At 42.8% G+C, this 18,137-nt stretch overlaps 1 protein-coding gene across 6 annotated transcripts in view; it reads left to right on the forward strand.

Moving 5' to 3' along the window:
• The window catches only part of LOC132832831 (zinc finger protein 229-like), a 28,975-nt gene that overhangs the window by 2,827 nt on the left and 8,011 nt on the right, over positions 1 to 18,137 (forward strand). The window contains exons 4-7 of one of the 6 annotated variants that reach the window (XR_009646992.1): positions 823 to 845; positions 3,150 to 3,265; positions 6,239 to 7,090; positions 15,481 to 15,539. Coding sequence is in view for 1 of the 6 variants with exons in the window: in XM_060851002.1 (XP_060706985.1) it covers positions 823 to 845; positions 3,150 to 3,265; positions 6,239 to 6,789 (690 nt within the window). In the remaining 5 variants the exon portion in view is untranslated. Of the gene's footprint in view, positions 1 to 822; positions 846 to 3,149; positions 3,266 to 6,238; positions 8,728 to 12,532; positions 12,899 to 15,480; positions 15,540 to 18,137 lie in introns of those variants that run through there. The other 5 variants (XM_060851002.1, XM_060851003.1, XM_060851005.1 and 2 more) reach the window with 5 other exon arrangements.

Raw genomic sequence — 18,137 nt, forward strand, 5'->3', positions numbered from 1 at the left:
TTAAAGCATTATTGTTTATGTCTGATCCAGTTCAGTTTCTAGTCAATGGTAACACACAGGATGTAGAAAGTGGGGTATTAAGCGATGATTGTAATGCCATACAATGTCAAGGGCAATGGTTAGAATCTCTCTTGTTAAAGATGATCATTGTCCGGCATTTGTATGTCTCAAATGTTACTTGCCACTTTTTAGCCTAAGCTTGAACCTCCTAAGCACCAGGTCTTGCTGCTTATGGATATAGACTGCTTTTGGAATCTGAGCAGTGATGAATGGTGCAGAACATTGTGAACGACTGCACTCCTGACCTTAGGATGGAGGGCAGATCATTGACAAAACAGTTAAAGATGGTTGAGTCTAGGACACTACTTTAAGAAATTCAGGGCTCTTGTGCCACAGTGATAGAGACACTGCCTCTGACCCAGAGTGTATAAGCCCTTCATCAGGAATGCCAGGAGGCCAGTGTTCAAGACCCACATGCCTCAGAGGTGTGTAATAACAACTCTAAACAAGTTGATTCAGAAAATATCTACCCTGAAGAACTTCTGGTGTCCTGGGCCCAGATGATTAAATCCACAACCACAATGTAGTTCCTTTGTCCTAGATGTGACTCCAAAATGTTCTTTGCTTCCCACTGACTAGCATTTCTAGGCATTCTTGAAGATATACACAGACAAATGCTGCCTTGATGTGAAGTGCAATCACTTTCAGCTCACCTTTTCAATATTAAAAAAAAAACTGATCCTTGTCAGCTCATTTCACCAGCCAATGTCTTTCATGAGTCTGTTACTATCTTCCTCACTGTTGGTGATTTATTTTTTTCAGGAGGAAGCTAACCAGAAGATAAGGTAGGACATGCTTTTCTCTCCCTGAAACTCTGAACATTTTTGAAGAGTCAAATGGAAAGTGTTAAATAACAGAGTGGACACTTAGCAATTTGAGTACAAAGAATAAGTGACTCAACTACTACAAGTACTCAAAGGCTCTCCCAATTACAAATAGTCAGGACTTTTACACTTAAAATACAATTACATACCCTATTTTGAATGGACAGCTCACCTCCATTGCAAATGAATGCTGCAAATTGAATAGTACTGAGGCAGAAAGGACTACATAAGGAACATTTACACTGAGAAATACTAAAATCCTATAAATATATTCAGAGAAGATGGAGTGAAACTTGAGTTTCACAACTTTGAAAACCCAAATGCCTATCATTTTCTCACTTATATTTGACTGGATGTTGGCATCACTGGAAAGGCCACTATTTGTCACCCAGCTCACCTCTCCCTTGCCTTTGTAAATGTCATATATTCTAACTGTTAATTCTATGTTTAAACCTAGTTGTCCAGCCTCTGAATAGTCTTAAAAAAAACTACAGCCTTACTACAGTAAACAAAATAAACTTATACAAAGCTAGCTATACGTTCACTGGATGTCATAAAAGGTTAACTATTTTCCCATTGCATTCTATTGTAATCTATATGCTTAACAGACTAGCTACCTGATGAAGGAACAGCGCCCTGAAAGCTAGTAGAGTTATTGAGAACACAGAAACAGACTCTTTTGTCCAACTCCTCCATGCTGACTAGATATCCTAACCTCATCTAGCCCAATTTGCCAGCACTTGGCCCATATCCCTCTCAACCCTGCTTACTCATATAGCCATCCAGATGACTTCTAAATGTTGTAATTGTACGAACAATAATTCACAGGTCAATAAATAATTCACAGCAAGAGAAGCTCTTCTCTTAGTCAATAATGTGTTTTTTTTAATTGAATCTCAATAACTATATAAAAGTTATTTTAATTCCTAAGCAGGGTCCCTGGTTCTCTACTTGAGGCTCTGTGACTCGGCAGAGCGCACTGTAGTTTGAACATTTACTCTTTCATAACCATTAATTTGCTCAATAAAGTAACATAATTCAGGGATCATTGACTAATGAAATATGAAAACACAGGGGTCGGAGTGCTCTGTTAATGATTGAACAGGCTGTGGGAAGTTTTGCACTTTGCATGGAAGATTGTGAAGGAGCAAAACAAACTGGAATCACAATTTCCCTTCCAGGCACAATGACTGGCTCTGAAAATGTGTTGCTGGAAAAGCGCAGCAGGTCAGGCAGCATCCAAGGAGCAGAAGAATCAACGCTTAAGGCATGAGCGGAAACGTCGATTCTCCTGCTCCTTGGATGCTGCCTGCTGCGCTTTTCCAGCAACACATTTTCAGCTCTGATCTCCAGCATCTGTAGTCCTCACTTTTTCCACAATGACTCGCTCCCCAACACACACAGTACCAGACACACCCGCACAATCACAAAACGTCAGATTGTAATTAGAGCACAATGGAGGTTTGTGGAGAAAATTAAGTTTGAGGAATGTGGAACAACTCAAATGACATAGGCAAGGTTATAGCAACTAACTGCCTGCAGGTTTATAGTCTCTCTACAGCATAGGAGCAAATCATTCGCCCCTCCGAGGGGCATCTCATCCCTGACTCTTATGCTTCCTAGGGGTAATCCACCAGGCCTACATGCCTTTGGGTACTTCAAAATAACCCTGTTGGGCTATAACCTGGTGTTGTTTGATTTTTAACTTTGACCACTCCAGTCCAACACCGGCACCTCCTCATCAAGTCTAATTAGCTAGATCTAAATGGCATGTAATGTCCTCACTGATCAGAAGGTGCTAACCCAACCACTGACTTCAGGATGTTTGACTGAGATTTATCCTAGTTATGTATGCTGGATCACCATTGAAGGTATGTTAACTGTACCAACCGGTTTTCAAGGTCATCGTGAAATTATGTGCAAGGCTCATGTTACCGTTGAGTGCTGAAAGCATACAGGCATGCAGACTCTGCTCCTGCTCTCCGCATAAGTAGTAAACACATTATCTGAGGAAAACTCTCCTCAACACTTTCTCACCTGGGAGAGGAGGAAATGGTGGCTCTTTGTCCACTGTGATTGTGTTTGCATGCTGTCCCTTTCAGTGATTTTCAAAAAATCTATTTGAAGTCCTTATGTCCTTGTTAGCCCTTATAATGCTAAGACTATTCGTGACTTTTATTTTATTGTATCCTTCAAGTCATGCAAAATATAAGTAATGTAAGTACTTATGGACAATTTACAATGTTACCATTTTACTATTTGCAGGCTTGATGAAGAACAACGAATAATGAAAATAGAGGATGGCATATTGTTGACAGGACAGTTCAAAGGGCCTGTGCAGTACATAGCGTGGAGAGAAATGATAAACGTCATCAATCCAGGTAAAATTCATTTTAAATTACCTGAGTTAATAAGCTATCTGAGAGAAGGATATTCAGGTTCCATGCCCTTGGATTAACTAGTCATTGAAGCCAGGTAGAATTAAATGCAGTATTCTCTGTTTGTCCCATCACATACGTGCACTCAGCCCTTCTCTCCTACAACCCAATGATAGATCGGGAATTGAACAGCACTCAGTTAGATATTTAATTTCTACTGAATGAAATGGGACACAGTGGGGCAGTGGGATTACAATCAAGGACCCAGGAAAAGGATAGCAGGAAAAGCCATTAAAAGCCTATCTTCTGAACCACCTATCCTTGTCTTTCCCTCTCCAAATACCCCACTTTCCCAGACACCCAATGGTGTCCCATTTATACATTTCCTGTGCCTGGATTACCAGCAGTGGCTACTACTCTCGGTGGTGCTCTCAGCAGCACTCCAGCAAAGGGCAACAGTGCAGTACAGTGTAATGGTAATGTCACTGGATTAACAATCTAGACATGCAGATTGCAATGAAAGGAGTACAGCTGCAGATTTCCCAAATGATATAAGTTCAATTTATTAAAGAAGAGCATGTGGGGAAAGAACTGGAGGGAGACAGGTTATGGAAAGAGAGAAGGAGGATAAGAAGTACTTGCTCAGCACTTTGCGGGGATAGGGGTGGTTTGTTCTCTGCTGTTGATTTCATGGGGCACCTGACATTGCCAGGTAAGTGCTTCAGGAAATTTAAACCATATCCAGCTTCCATTGCCAATGAAATATGAAGTTCACGTTTCTCACCAGTTCAAAGACACCTATATTTGTTCCAAAAACAGAAATTGCTGGAAAAGCTCAGCAGGTCTGGCAGCACCCGTGGAGGAAAAAAACGAGTAAATGTTTCGGGTCCACTGAGCTTCCTCAGAACTGATGGCAGCTAAGAAAAAGACTGTCTTTCTGCAGCAGATAGGGTAAAGTGAGGGAGTAAGGAGTAAATGGGAGAATCAGATAAATCCCAAGGGGAAGGAATAACAGTTGGACAGACAACGGAGTGGATGATGGATTAGTGGTGCTGGAAGTGCACAGCAGTTCAGGCAGCATCCGAGGAGCAGTAAAATCGACATTTCATCAGGAATAAAAACAGAGAGCCTGAAGCGTGGAGAGATAAGCTAAAGGAGGGTGGGGAGAAAGTAGCATAGAGTACAATAGGTGAGTGGGGTAGGGGATGAAGGTGATAGGTCGGGGGCGGGGGGAGGATGGAGTGGATAGGTGGAAAAGAAGATAGGCAGGGAGGACAAGTCATGGGGACAGTGCTGAGCTGCAAGTTTGGAACTGGGGTGAGGTGGGGGAAGGGGAAATGAGGAAACTGTTGAAGTCCACATTGATGCCCTGGGGTTGAAGTGTTCCGAGGCGGAAGATGAGGCGTTTTTCCTCTAGGCATCTGGTGGTGAGGGAGCGGTGGTGAAGGAGGCCCAGGACCTCCATGTCCTTGGCAGAGTGGGAGGGCGAGTTGGGCCACAGGGCAGTGTGGTTGATTGGTGCGGGTGTCCAGGAGATGTTCCCTAAAGTAGAAGGCGTCCAGTCTTCCCAATGTAAAGGAGACCACATCGGGAGCAACGGATACAATAAGTGATATTAGTGGATGTGCAGGTAAAACTTTCCAGCATCTGCAGTCATTGTTTTCACCTAAGGGAGTGGATGACAATTACCTTGGAGAATGTTTCCAGAAGGCTGTAGAGTTCCCAAACAGAAAATGAGGTGCTGCTCTTCCAGCTTGCGCTGACCTTCACTGGAGCATTGCAGCAAGGCTCAGGCAGACATGTTGGCCAGGGAGCAAAGTAATATGTTGAAGTAGCAGGAAACTGGAAGCTGAGAGTCTTCTTTGCAGATAGAACGTAGATGTTCTCCAAAGAGTTCACCCAGTCTATACTTTGTTTCCCTATGTTGAAGAGACCATAACTCATGGTTAAACATTAACAGTCCTCATTAGTAGTTATTCATTCTCCTAGGTTAATTGTTATCCACTCCTTTGTCTGTCCAACTGTCCTTCTTTTTCCTTGGGCTCTATGTCCACCTGTTGTTTACTCCTTACCCTCTTTCCCACCCTGTCTTCAGCATATAAACCACCTTTATCTGAGCTACCATCCATTCTGAGGAGGGTCATTGGACCTGAAACGTTAACTCTGATTTCTCTCCACAAATGCTGTCACTTCTGCTGTGTTTTACAGCAATTTCTGTTTTTGTTTCAGATTTCCAATACCCACATTTCCATTTTTATCCATATTTGCTTTCCTACTCACACCTCAATTTCTGGACTCCCTCTCCTCTTCCCTTCCCGCGCTATAGTCCCCATTACTGTTCCTTCATTCGGTCTTTCACGTCTTCTCGCTCCTTGTCTGCACAAGCTCACCTCTCCCTCCTCCCCCATTCTCTCCACACCATGCTCTCAAATTCTTGCCCCCACAAACAAATTTCTCTCCCCTTTCCAACGGTCAGTCTTCACTCAATCACCAATATTGTACCAGCACTTGTCACCTCCCTCTCTATTTACCTGTCTCTCACCAGCCCTCTTCCTCCATGCCCTTTTCATCACTTACCGCTCCCCTCACTCTTCCATTTCTCACTGTTTCTTTCTCTCTCTCTTTCTCCTCACCCTATTCCTCCCTCCGTTCTTCAGCACTTCCTCTCCTTTTGGCCATGATTTGGAGATGCCGGTGTTGGGCTGGGGTGTACAAAATTAAAAATCACACAACACCAGATTATAGTCCAACAGGTTTAATTGGAAACACACTAGCTTTCGGAGCAACGCTCCTTCATCAGGTGATGTCTCCTTTTGGCAACCGTGTTGCCTTCCTCCACTTATTCTCCAGTCTCCCCTTTCCCAGCGATCGTACCTCCATATTCTGTGCTTCTGTATACTTTATTCCCTCTCCCCATGCAGTCTCAACCATGCAGTGCCTCTCCCTCACTAACTGCATTGTTTCAACTTCCCCCAGCTCCAGCCTCTCTGACTCTGGATCCGAACACAGCGCATCCCCAGCTCATCCTGTCTGAGGACCGGACCAGTGTGAAACATGGAGACAAATGGCAGCTGCTGCCTGACTCCTCGGAGAGATTTGATCCTTGCCCCTTTGTACTGGGATCAGAGGGATTCAAATCAGGGAGACATTACTGGGAGGTGGAGGTCGCGAACAAGACCGAGTGGAGAGTGGGAGTCGCCCGAGAGTCTGTGGACAGGAAAGGGGACATAGACCCAAAACCTGACACCGGATACTGGATTTTGAGGCTGGTTGCTGGAAGTGTTTATTTTGCAGCCACATCTCCTTCACGGACCCCCGTCTCCCTAAATGAGAATCCCCGGAAGATCGGGGTTTTCCTGGACTATGAGGATGGACAGGTATCATTTTACAATGCGGACACCATGTCCCACCTCTACACTTTCACTCACACTTTCACTGAGAGGCTCTTTCCCTTCTTCCACCCAGGAGGGAATGACGATGGGGAAAACTCCGCCCCGCTGACAATCTCCGGGATTAAAGGGCATTGACAGATCCATCCCATCCCCCTGCCTCCTGCCAGCTGTAAACTGATGGGGGTCGGTCTCTGGTGGAGAGAGAGAAACCAGGTCAACATTTTGGGAAGAAACCCTGCATCAAAACTGGGAACCGAAAGATCAGCAAAAAGCTCTGTAGGGTCGGGGAAAGAAGGAGGGAGAGAGAAGAAACAGATAGAAGATCAGTCGTACAGAGAGAATTAGGAGTCAGAAGTCACTGTGAGCTCCGGGGACCTTCCTGCGTGTAATATTGTTCCAGACGGTGGCGCTACACGATGGTGTTTGAGATGAATCGGTCAGTGGTTCTCAGGGTTGGGCTCAGCGGTTTTAAGGAGGCACCAACTAATTTCATTACACTGTTAGTCGAGACTTTGCGGGTCAGATGGTGTTTCCATGAATGTTTTTCCTGGTTGGTGACAGAAGGAGAGACGCTCAAGGCCTGGAGCGGGGAGGAACAAGTGTTTCACCTTGTTTAAAAAAAAGCCTCACCTGCTGCGCTTTTCCAGCACCACACTCTAGACTCTAATCTCCAGCAACTGCAGTCTCACATTCGCCGAGATTAGCTGTAATGCTCAATTGTGAGCAAGGCTGGCCTGGAATTTAGAATGCCTACAGTGTGGGAACAGGCCCTTCAGCCCAGCAACCCTCCACCGACCCTCCGAGGAGTAACCCACCCAGTCCCATGCCCTTATTTCTCTACATTTCCCCTGAACGACGCACCTAATACCAATTCACCTAACATGCACATCTTTGTGATTGGGGGAGGAAACTGGAGCACCTGGAGGAAACCCGTGCAGACAGGGGGACAATGTGCAAACTCCACACAGACAGTTGCCCGTGGCTGGAACTGAACCTGGGTTTCTGATGCTAACCACTGAGCCACTGTATCGCCCCTGTAGATTAGATTAGATTCCCTACAGTGTGGAAACAAGCCCTTCCGCCCACCAAGTCAACACCGACCCTCCGAAGAGCAACCAACCCATCATTTTATGACAATCACTAGTAGAGCACAGAACAAAAGAGTGTATTTTTTCCAGTTGTGTCTGAGCTGTCCCTCTAAAATCTACGGTGCTACACTTTATAAAATATTTTATGGAAGTGCACGTAAACCACACCAATAGCTTTATCTCAATCACTGCGTTGTTAACTCATGTCAAAAACTGAAAGAACATGATTTTCCCTTAAGAAAGCTGTGATAACTTTCCTTAATTATCCCCCATTTCATAGAATCTACAGTGCAGAAACAGGTCCTTCGGCCCAACAAGTCCACACTGACCCTCCAAAGGGTATCCCACCAAATCCATTCCCCATTACTTTCCATTTACCCCTGACTTAATGCATATCCCTGAAACGTATGGGCAATTTAGCATGGCAAAACCACTGAATATGTCCCAACTTTTGTTCCTAACAGTTTCCCCATCTCTGAAAATAAACTGACTGGATTATAGTATCGCCACACCCTCTTGTTTGGAGGTGTGTTAAATGTGCAGATTTCCAGTCCTCTTTCATTAGTCCTGAATCCAAATGTAATTTGAAAATTATGCCAGCCTCTCCACAGTTTTGACTAACTTTACTCCATATCCTTGAAAGCATCTCATCTGTTTCACTTTAGTTATAGGTAATCTATCTCTGACTTCTTCCTCATCAATTTTTTTCAAAAAAACCCTTGCAAGTGTATAAACTGCTCCTCTTTCATCGTAACCTGTGTTATCCCTTCTTCCTTCATCAGGATAGATACAAATTATTTCTTATTGCTTCAGCCAGTCTTGCCATTTCCATGCATAAACCTGCTTTTTGTTCTGTCCTTGGCCCATTTCTCCTCTTACTTTTCCTTTTACTCTTTATAAATAGTTTGAAGATTCAGATTGCTTACATATGTCAGCTGCCTACTCCTTTTCATACTGTTTCTCTCTTTTACTCAAACACCTTTTTTAGTTCCTCTCTAAATCTTTTATATTCAGCTTGGTTCTCAGTTCCATGACCTGATTGTTAGTTTCCATCAACTTTTTTTTTCCTTTTTTAACTCAAGCTCTATGTCATTCATCATCAAGGAGCTCTCCATTCGTTTGACTTGTTTTGTCATTTCAGTGAAATATATGTGACAGTACCTGAAATCAAAATTCTTTTTATAAGGGCAGCTTATTGTTCAGCTACAGTTTTGCCTGTCAGTCTTTGAATACAATTGATCTGGACCAGATATGTTCTTCAACCATTAATTATGGTTTTCCCCCACTTAAATACTCTTGCTCTCGATTATTTTTGCCGTTTTCCATAGCCAACCTAAACATTAGGAAATGATTATTGATGATTATTCACACACAATCCATTTAGGCTGACTCATTCCCCCGAACAAGGCCCGGCAGTGTCTCATTATTCAATTCACTGGAAATGTACTGCTGCAGATAATTCTACTGAACACATTCTAAAAATGCTTAGTTGTCTGTTCTTTACACACGACTAACTTGGTCAACTTTTAGTAATTAGAGTCCTCCATTCAATGGATTATTTTATTTGTGCACTGCAATTCACTGACAAACATGTTTAACTACCTTTTATTGGCCCATGGACCACGATGAGTAAAGCAATTGCACCCTTTTTGTATTTTAGCTTGGGCAAAACAAGTCCCCTAACTGGTGGCCATGGATTTGAATTTACATAACTGGATTGTTATGTTAGCCTCTGGATTATTAAAGCAGAAATATAATTACATTGTGCTGAAAATGCCAGAATCAGGTCCACGCAAATCATTCTCTAATAAGAGTGATTGAGTCATAGAGATGTACAGCATGGAAACAGACCCTTCGGTCCAACCTGTCCATGCCTACCAAACATCCCAACTCAATCTAGTCCTACCTACCAGCACCCAACCCATATCCCTCCAAAACCTTCCTATACCTATACCCATCCAAATGCCTCTTAAACGTTGCAATTGTACCAGCCTCCACCACTTCCTCTGGCAGCTCATTCCATACACGTACCACCCTCTGTGTGAAAAAGCTGCCCCGTAGTTCCCTTTTATATCTTTCCCTCTCACCCTAAACCTAACCTCTCTAGTTCTGGATTCCCTCAACCGGGGAAAAGACTTTGTCTATTTATCGTATTCATGCCCCTCATAAACCACCTGGATGAGGGCATAGAAGGGTGGGTTAGTAAATTTGCAGATGACACTAAGGTCGGTGGAGTTGTGGATAGTGACGAAGGATGTTGTAGGTTACAGAGAGATATAGACAAGCTGCAGAGCTGAACTGAGAGGTGGCAAATGGAGTTTAATGCGGACAAGTGTGAGGTGATTCACTTTGATCGGAGTAACCGGAATGCAAAGTACTGGGCTAATAGTAAGATTCGTGGTAGTGGAGATGAGCAAAGAGATTTCGGTGTCCAGGTACACAGATCCTTGAAAGTTGCCACCCAGGCTGACAGGGTTGTTAAGAAGGTATACAGTGTTTTAGCTTTTATTAATAGAGGGATTGAGTTCCGGAACCATGAGGTCATGCTGCAGCTGTACAAAACTCTGGTGAGGCTGCACTTGGAGTATTGTGTACAGTTCTGGTCACCGCATAATAAGAAGGATGTGGAAGCTTAGGAAAGGGTGCAGAGGAGATTTACTAGGATGTTGCCTGGTATGGAGGGAAGGTCTTACGAGGAAACGCTGAGAGACTTGAGGCTGTTTTCGTTAGAGAGAAGAAGTTTGAGAGGTGACTTAATAGAGACATATAAGATAATCAGAGGGTTAGATAGGGTGGACAGGGAGAGCCTTTTTCCAAATATGGTGACGGTGAGCACGAGGGGGCATAGCTTTAAATTGAGGGGTGATAGATATAGGACAGATATCAGAGGTAGTTTCTTTACTCAGAGAGTAGTAAGGGTATGGAATGCTTTGCCTGCAACGGTAGTAGATTCGTCAAATTTAAGTACATTTAAGTCGTCATTGGACAAGCATATGGACGTACATGGAATAGTGTAGGTTAGATGGGCTTCAGGTTGGTATGACAGGTCGGCGCAACATCGAGGGCTGAAGGGCCTGTACTGCGCTGTAATATTCTATGTTCTATGTTAATCAATTAATAATTTTCATGGAGCCAACAAAAAAAAATCAGGACAAGCAATGAAATACTTGTTAATAGATCTTTTGACTGAAGTAACTGAAAAAACAGTAACCAATGTTAGAGTGAAAAAAAAGCTGAAAAATGTGTTGCTGGAAAAGCGCAGCAGGTCAGGCAGCCTCAAAGGAGCAGGAGAATCGACGTTTCGGGCATTAGCCCTTCTTCAGGCCTATACCTGAAATGTCGATTCTCCTGCTCCTTTGATGCTGCCTGACCTGCTGCGCTTTTCCAGCAACACATTTTTCAGCTCTGATCTCCAGCATTTGCAGTCCTCACTTTATCTTAGAGTGAAAAAAAATCAAGATTATACAATGGGGCAGATTTGGAGGAATTCAAAACTTTTGGCAAGTTATGGTATAGGTTAAGGTTACAAAAATGATGAGAGGTTCTGTCATGAGGCTATTTCAACCAGCAGCAGAGAATCTTTCACCTCTGAAGTCAGCTAATACCTCATGTAACTGCCTCCTAACAGAAGTAGTGTTACTTTAAATACTAAATGGAAAGAAATAGAAAAATCAGTCACTTTAGCATCAGAGATAGATAAGGGAGAGGAGGAGCTATGGTTTTATGAGAGTACTCTGCTCGACAAGCTTTCCACAGATTCAGGAGGTACTGGTGTTGGACTGGGGTGAACAACGTCAAAAATCACACAACACTGGGTTATAGTCCAACAGGCTTATTTGAACCCACAAACATTTGGAGCCCTGCTCCTTCTTCACTAGCTATCTAGCGGTTTGACATAAACCTGTTGCACTATAAACCAGTACCATGTGATTTTGACTTTGTCCACAGATTCAAGCTCCACCCTAGATTTCATAGCTCATGAATGAGAATTAATGGCAGTGTTCATTAGATTGATAATCATAACAACATTTCTACCTTTAAAGTCCAAGGCGGGTGGTGGAGGGTGGGGGGAACGCATATGAAGATATCAAAACAAATGCAGTGAGAAGTGATACCTGTCTGCTGTAACAGCAACACAGAAATAATGAAATTAAATGCTTAAATTTGTCTCTGACTTTTCTGAAACTTATAATCGAAAAAAAATTCTGACACATTTTATACGCTTTTGCGAAGGAAGCAAATATTGAGCTGCTTTAAAAAGAAATATTTTGCCTTGCCGACATTCACGAAGTTTCGCCTGGCTGGCCGCTTCAAGCTCCGCCATTCATGCATTGTGATGAATGAACAACATATTGCTACCTTGACCTTTTCCAGTTGGATCCCAAAGATAGTAATAACTACCTAACGCTATTAAACGCCACAAGGCAACATTGCACTACCAGTAGAAAAATACTGGAAGGAAATGAATGAGACCGTGAATCTGAGATTAGTACTACAAGCAGAAAAAACGTAACTAAATTCATGAAATAAAAGTTAAAATCGAACTAAATGCAATGCTTATTAATGTAACCTATATAGTAATTTTTCGTAAGACCAATCACTGAGTGAATGGACAATAACTTTTTTGATTACCATTACATTTTAAATATTTTAATATTGATTGACCAATGAACTTTTTATTTCCGCCACTCTCAATCAATGGTGGAACAATATACACAGAATATTGCGCGATAATACACGCTGATCGCGAAGTACGCATGTGCAGCGAATCACCGCCTCTTTGAGGCTCGATGGTTAGTGGAGCATGCGCAGTGCAGCTCCCAGGAGCTGAACAACGACGAGTGCAGTTGAGTGTTGTTTGCACCTCTGCAGTTCAGAACTAGAGCCGCTGGGCCCACTGGACAACAGGCGAGGGCTCCCGAAAGTGAGTAGAGACACTACTAAAGCGATGGTGCAGCGCCTCTGCACTCGTGCCGCCGTGTGCTGTTTCTTCTGTCGTTTCCGCCGAGTCCAACTCGGAACAAAGGAGCCGCCAGCGGCTGGCCCTGACGGACATGCGCAGTGTGGGCTCATGGGGAAATGACCGCGTTGGATCGAGCGGTTTCTCAGATTCGGAGACGTCTGGGAAATACAGCCGCCATTACTCACCTTTGTAGGTAGGTATTTTAATGGATACTGATCGAAGGATATCGACCTCGAACTTTAACTCTGCTTCTCTCCAACGGATGCTGCTTAATCTGCTCAGTATTCCCGACGATTTCTGTTTCGTTTCAGATTTCCAGCATTCTCTGCAGTTTATTGCCTTTACATGCCCTCATTTTGGTATAAGTACTGCTTACATAAGAGATGCCTACTTAAGAAATAGGAGCAGAAGAATGCCATCTGAATCTGCTCTGCCATTCTATAAGATCGTGGCTGATCGTCTTGTGGTCTCAGGTCCACTAACCTGCCCACTCATCATACCCCTTAATTCCTTTACTGTTCAAAAATATATCTATCTTTGTCTTAAAAACATTCAAGGAGGTACTTCAATTGTTTCAGGGGGCTGGGAATTCCACAGATTCACAACCCTTTAAGTGAAGAAGTTCCTCAATTCAGTCCTAAGTCTGTTCTTCTTTATTTTTGAGGCTATATCCCCAGTTCTAGTTTCACCTGCCAGTGGAAACAACCTCCCTGCTTCTATTTTATGTATACTCTACATAGTTTTATATTTGCTAAACAATTGCCCCTCACTCTTCTAAATTCTAATGAGTACAGTTCCAATCTACTCAATCTCTCCCCATAAGCCAACCTCCCTCAATTCTGGAATCAACCAAGTGAACCTCCTCTGCACCTCCTTCAGTGCCAGTGTATCCTTTCTTAAGTAAGGAGACCAAAATGGGACACATTACTCCAGGTATGGCCTCACAGTTGCAACATAACCTCCCTGTTTTTAAATTCCATCTCTCTCGCAATGAAAATCAGTATTCCGTTAGCTTACTTAATTACCTATTGTTTCTGAAAACCAACTTCTTGTGATTCATGCACAAGGACACCCAGGTGCCTTCTGCATAACAAAGTCATGAAATATAGACAGAGTCATAGAGATGTACAGCACGGAAACAGGTCCTTTTGGTCCAATCCGGTCCATGCCAACCAGATAACCCAACCCAATCTAGTACTACCTGTCAGCACCTAGTCCATATCACTCTAAACCCTTACTATTCATATACCCATCTAAATGCCTTTTAAACGGTGCAATTTACCAACTTCCAGTGTTTGTTAATTTTTCCAGGCGCATTCCAATGTCCAGCGATACATGAATTCAAACAGTAAAGGCAATAACTGTGTAGGTTCACTTCGAGTCATAGAGATGTATAGAATGGAAACAGACCCTTTGGTCCAATCCGTCCATGCCAACCAGATATCCCAACCAACTCTAGTCCCACCTACCAGCACCCGGACCATATCTCTCCAAACCCTTCCTATTCATATACCCATCCCAATGCCTCTTAAATATTGCAATTGTACCAGCATCCACCACTTCCTCTGGCAGCTCATTCAATACATGTACCACCCTTTGCATGAAAAAGCTGCCCCTTAGGTCTCTTTTATATCTTTCCCCTCCCACCCTAAACCTATGCTTTTAGTTCTGACTCCCTGACCCCAGGGAAAAGACTTTGTCTATTTACCCTCTCTATGCCCCTCATAATTTTGTAAACCTCTATAAGGTCACCCTTAGCTTCAGATGCTCCAGGGAAAACAGCCGCAGCCTGTTCACCCTCTCCCCGTAACTCAAATCGTCCAACCCTGGCAACATCCTTGTAAATCTTTTCTGAACCCTTTCAAGTTTCGCAACATCTTTCCGATAAGAAGGAGACCAGAATTGCACGCAATATTTCAGCAGTGGTCTAACCAATGTCCTGTACAGCTGCAACATGACCTCCCAACTCCTGTACTCAATACACTGACCAAAAAAGGAAAGCATACCAAACGCCACAGAAACGTCTATCTGTACCTCGGACTACAGAATCCCCTAACACAGTTTATCTCTTGGAAGCCGACTTACCCCCTCGTTGCATTAGAACCAGTCTCAATACCAGAAACTTGTGCTACGTTCCCCTGAGAATCCATCACCCCCTACATTTTCCAAAACAGCATACCTGCTTGAAATGGGTATATCCACAAATGACTCCTGCATGAGGTGCCTACCTCTCTTGCCTTTCCTGGAGTTAACCCATCTATGTGATTGTATCTGAGACTTTCCCACCTTCCTATAACTGCCATCTATCACATACTGTTGCTGTTGCAAATTCCTCATCGCTTCTAACTGTCTCTCTAACCGATCCATTCGATCTGACAAGATTCGCATCCAACAGCATTTATGGCAGATATAATCCGCAGTAACCCTTAAACTCTCTTTAAACTTCCACATTGGAGAAGAAGTACATATCACTGTACTAAAGGCCATTTTTGCTCCTTCACAATTTACAGACCCAGAAGATAACACCGCCTAATTCCTCTACAAAACACTGCCCCAAATTAAATTTATAGTTATGGCTTATATTTTAAATTTAATCAAGAGACATATCTCCAAAAACATATAATCAAGAAAGAACCCACTCTACTCACTACTGCAGCCTTTCCACTGGACACACTTAAAACAACGATGAACTTATCTGATTTTGTGTTGTGAACTTCACCCAAACAGGTTCCTCCAAGATTAGTTGTGAAATTCACTGTTTGTTAATTTTCCCAGATGCACTCCGATGTCCAGCGATACATGAATTCGAAACAGCAAAGGCAGTAACTGTGCAGGTTCGTTTGCTCACTCGCTCTCTCTCTCTCGCTCTCTTGTGCTCTCTCTCTCGTCCTGTAATTCGAGGAAATCACCTCAGCACCTAAATACATCAAAAAAGGAGCAGATGTTACAGCCAGAAATTTTTCCTGTCCTCCATCTTGGATTACCCTTGGTGTCAGTTTCTTTCTCGCTTTCTCTCTCTCTCCTGCACTGACCTCACCATGTGCTTCCTTTGTATGTACCTCTCCCTTTTGAAAACTGCTGTTGTTTTGACTTTTTTTTCCAAACTTCCAAAACAATGCAACAGTATATGAAACAGAATTTGCTGCTCCTGGAATTCTAAGGAAACCCATCCAACACCTAATAAACCTCTGAAAAGGAGATGTTTAACCATTCTGTCTCTTGACCTCTCTCTCCTTCCTTTCGGTATTGCTTAAAGCCTATAGGACGCAGTTTGATAACACATGTATAAAATATCTTTGGGTGACTTTGTTAATGAAAATTCAAGTTTTATTCTAAAGTCTTAACAGTCAGTTACATAAATATTAGACTGAAGGGGCCTTGCGGTAACTCAATGAAACATTGTGGACACTGCCTGCAAATTATTGAAACAAGTGGCAGGAAAATCACAGCAACTGCATTAATGATTTTTCAAGAACCACCAGGATCAAAAGTGTTTGGAAAGGTTTGCCTCACCTTTAGTGTTTTGGTAAAATCATAATATATTTAATTTAAATATTAACAACATAATGTTGATACACACAAGGGACCCAAGGAAGTCTGACCATCTCCCCTCATGCAGAGGGTGATATGTGTATGGAATGAGCTGCCAGAGGAGGTGGTGGAGGCTAGTACAATTACAGTATTTAAAAGGCATCTGGATGGGTACATGGTAAGGAAGGGTTTAGGGGGATATGGTCCACGTGCTGGCAAGTGGAACTAGATTATGTTGTGATATCTGGTCAGCATGGATGATTTGGACTGAAGGGTCTGTTTCCATGCTGTACATCTCTCTTGACTCTATGACTCTATTTTGGTGAAGTTGCTGGATCCTTTTGAGCCCAATTCAGCACATCAATTTCCACTGTGGGACCAGAGAGAAATATAAATTCTTTGAGGGAATTAAGTTGCTCAACCGATCAGCTATGTAAAACTTCCCTTTATCAGTTGAGCAAACCAGATTATAAAAGTATGTTGGAGTTGTGCAGAACTTTCATTCAATTACAACTGGGGCACTGTGTGCGGGTTTACCCTCCACACTTGAGGAACAATATGATTGCACTGCAGGGATGCAAAGGAATGAAGCAGTTTAGCTATCAAGAGGTTCCAGATAAGCTCAGATTGTTTTCTTTGGAACTGATTTGAGACGGTACCTGACAGTGGTTTATCAGATTATGAGGAGTATGGACAGGTGGAATAGAAAGCTGCCATTACCCTAAGTTGAAGGGTCATGAACTAGGGGACATAATTTTAGATAAAACACACAAGGTTTTGAAGGATTTGAATCAAACTAATTTCACTCAGATGATGGGAGGGTTTCAAATGCACTTCCCAATCTTTCAAAATACTTGTCTGAGCACTTTAAATGTGCTATGGACTTAGTGCTGAAAAGTAGGATTCATCTAGATTTAGTGTAGCTTTGGTGGTACAGACCCAGTAGGCCAAAGGGCCTTTTCTGTACTGTATGAATGTAAAATATAAGATTGGAGAAAAAGTTGGAAACAATGGTTTCCCATGTACTTATTTTCCCCTTTCTTTTCAGTAGTTAATAGTTTTGTTTTTAGAGGTTCTGTGAAAAGTTTTGCACAAGCTGCAGATGCATAAAACTTTTCTCCACGCCCTGGCACCCCTGTGGCTCTCATTCCAAACAATCCACATTTTGTAGTCCCTGTTTGACTGACACATTCCCTCCCTGAAGGCGATGAGTGAGGCAATTGTGTTCTTACAATAAGTAACAGCTTTGAAGTTAATATTTTCCCTACTGCTGGTCCCACAAATGAATTCAGTGAAGTTTCGCAACCTGCCTTTGTGATTTAAAAACAAAAGAACTGTGAATGCTGAAAATCAGAAGCAAAAACAGAAATTGCTGGAAAAGCTCCGGTCTGGCAGCATCTGTGGACTAAAATCAGAGTTAACATTTTGGGTCCAGTGACATTCCTCAGAAGTGATGATAATGAGGAAAATGTTAGTTTATATGCAGAAGTTAGCTTGGGGAGAGAGGGTAAGGAGTAAACGACATAGAGCCCAAAGAGATAGAATAGTTGGACAGACAAAGAATTGAGTAATGATCAAGATGGAGAGTGAATAGTTATACATGGGAACTGTTACTGGCTAACGTTGGATTGTGTGTATTAGCAAATAATGTGATATCAAGGCCTGCTATGTGGGCTAGAGATGAGACATGGGACAGCTCAAGTCCTAAAGTTGTTGAACTCAATATTGAGTCCAGAAAGCAGTTATTCTTTACCCTCTCTTTTCCCCCACCCAATGTCAACATAAAAACTGACATTTTCCGACAAAATTAGAAATGCTGGAAAAACTCAGCAGTTCTGGCAGCATTTGCAGAGGGAAATCTGAGCTAACATTTCAACTCCTGTGACCCTTTCTCAGAACTG

This window comes from Hemiscyllium ocellatum, chromosome 35 (genome assembly GCF_020745735.1).
Source record: "Hemiscyllium ocellatum isolate sHemOce1 chromosome 35, sHemOce1.pat.X.cur, whole genome shotgun sequence".
Lineage (NCBI taxonomy): Eukaryota > Metazoa > Chordata > Chondrichthyes > Orectolobiformes > Hemiscylliidae > Hemiscyllium > Hemiscyllium ocellatum.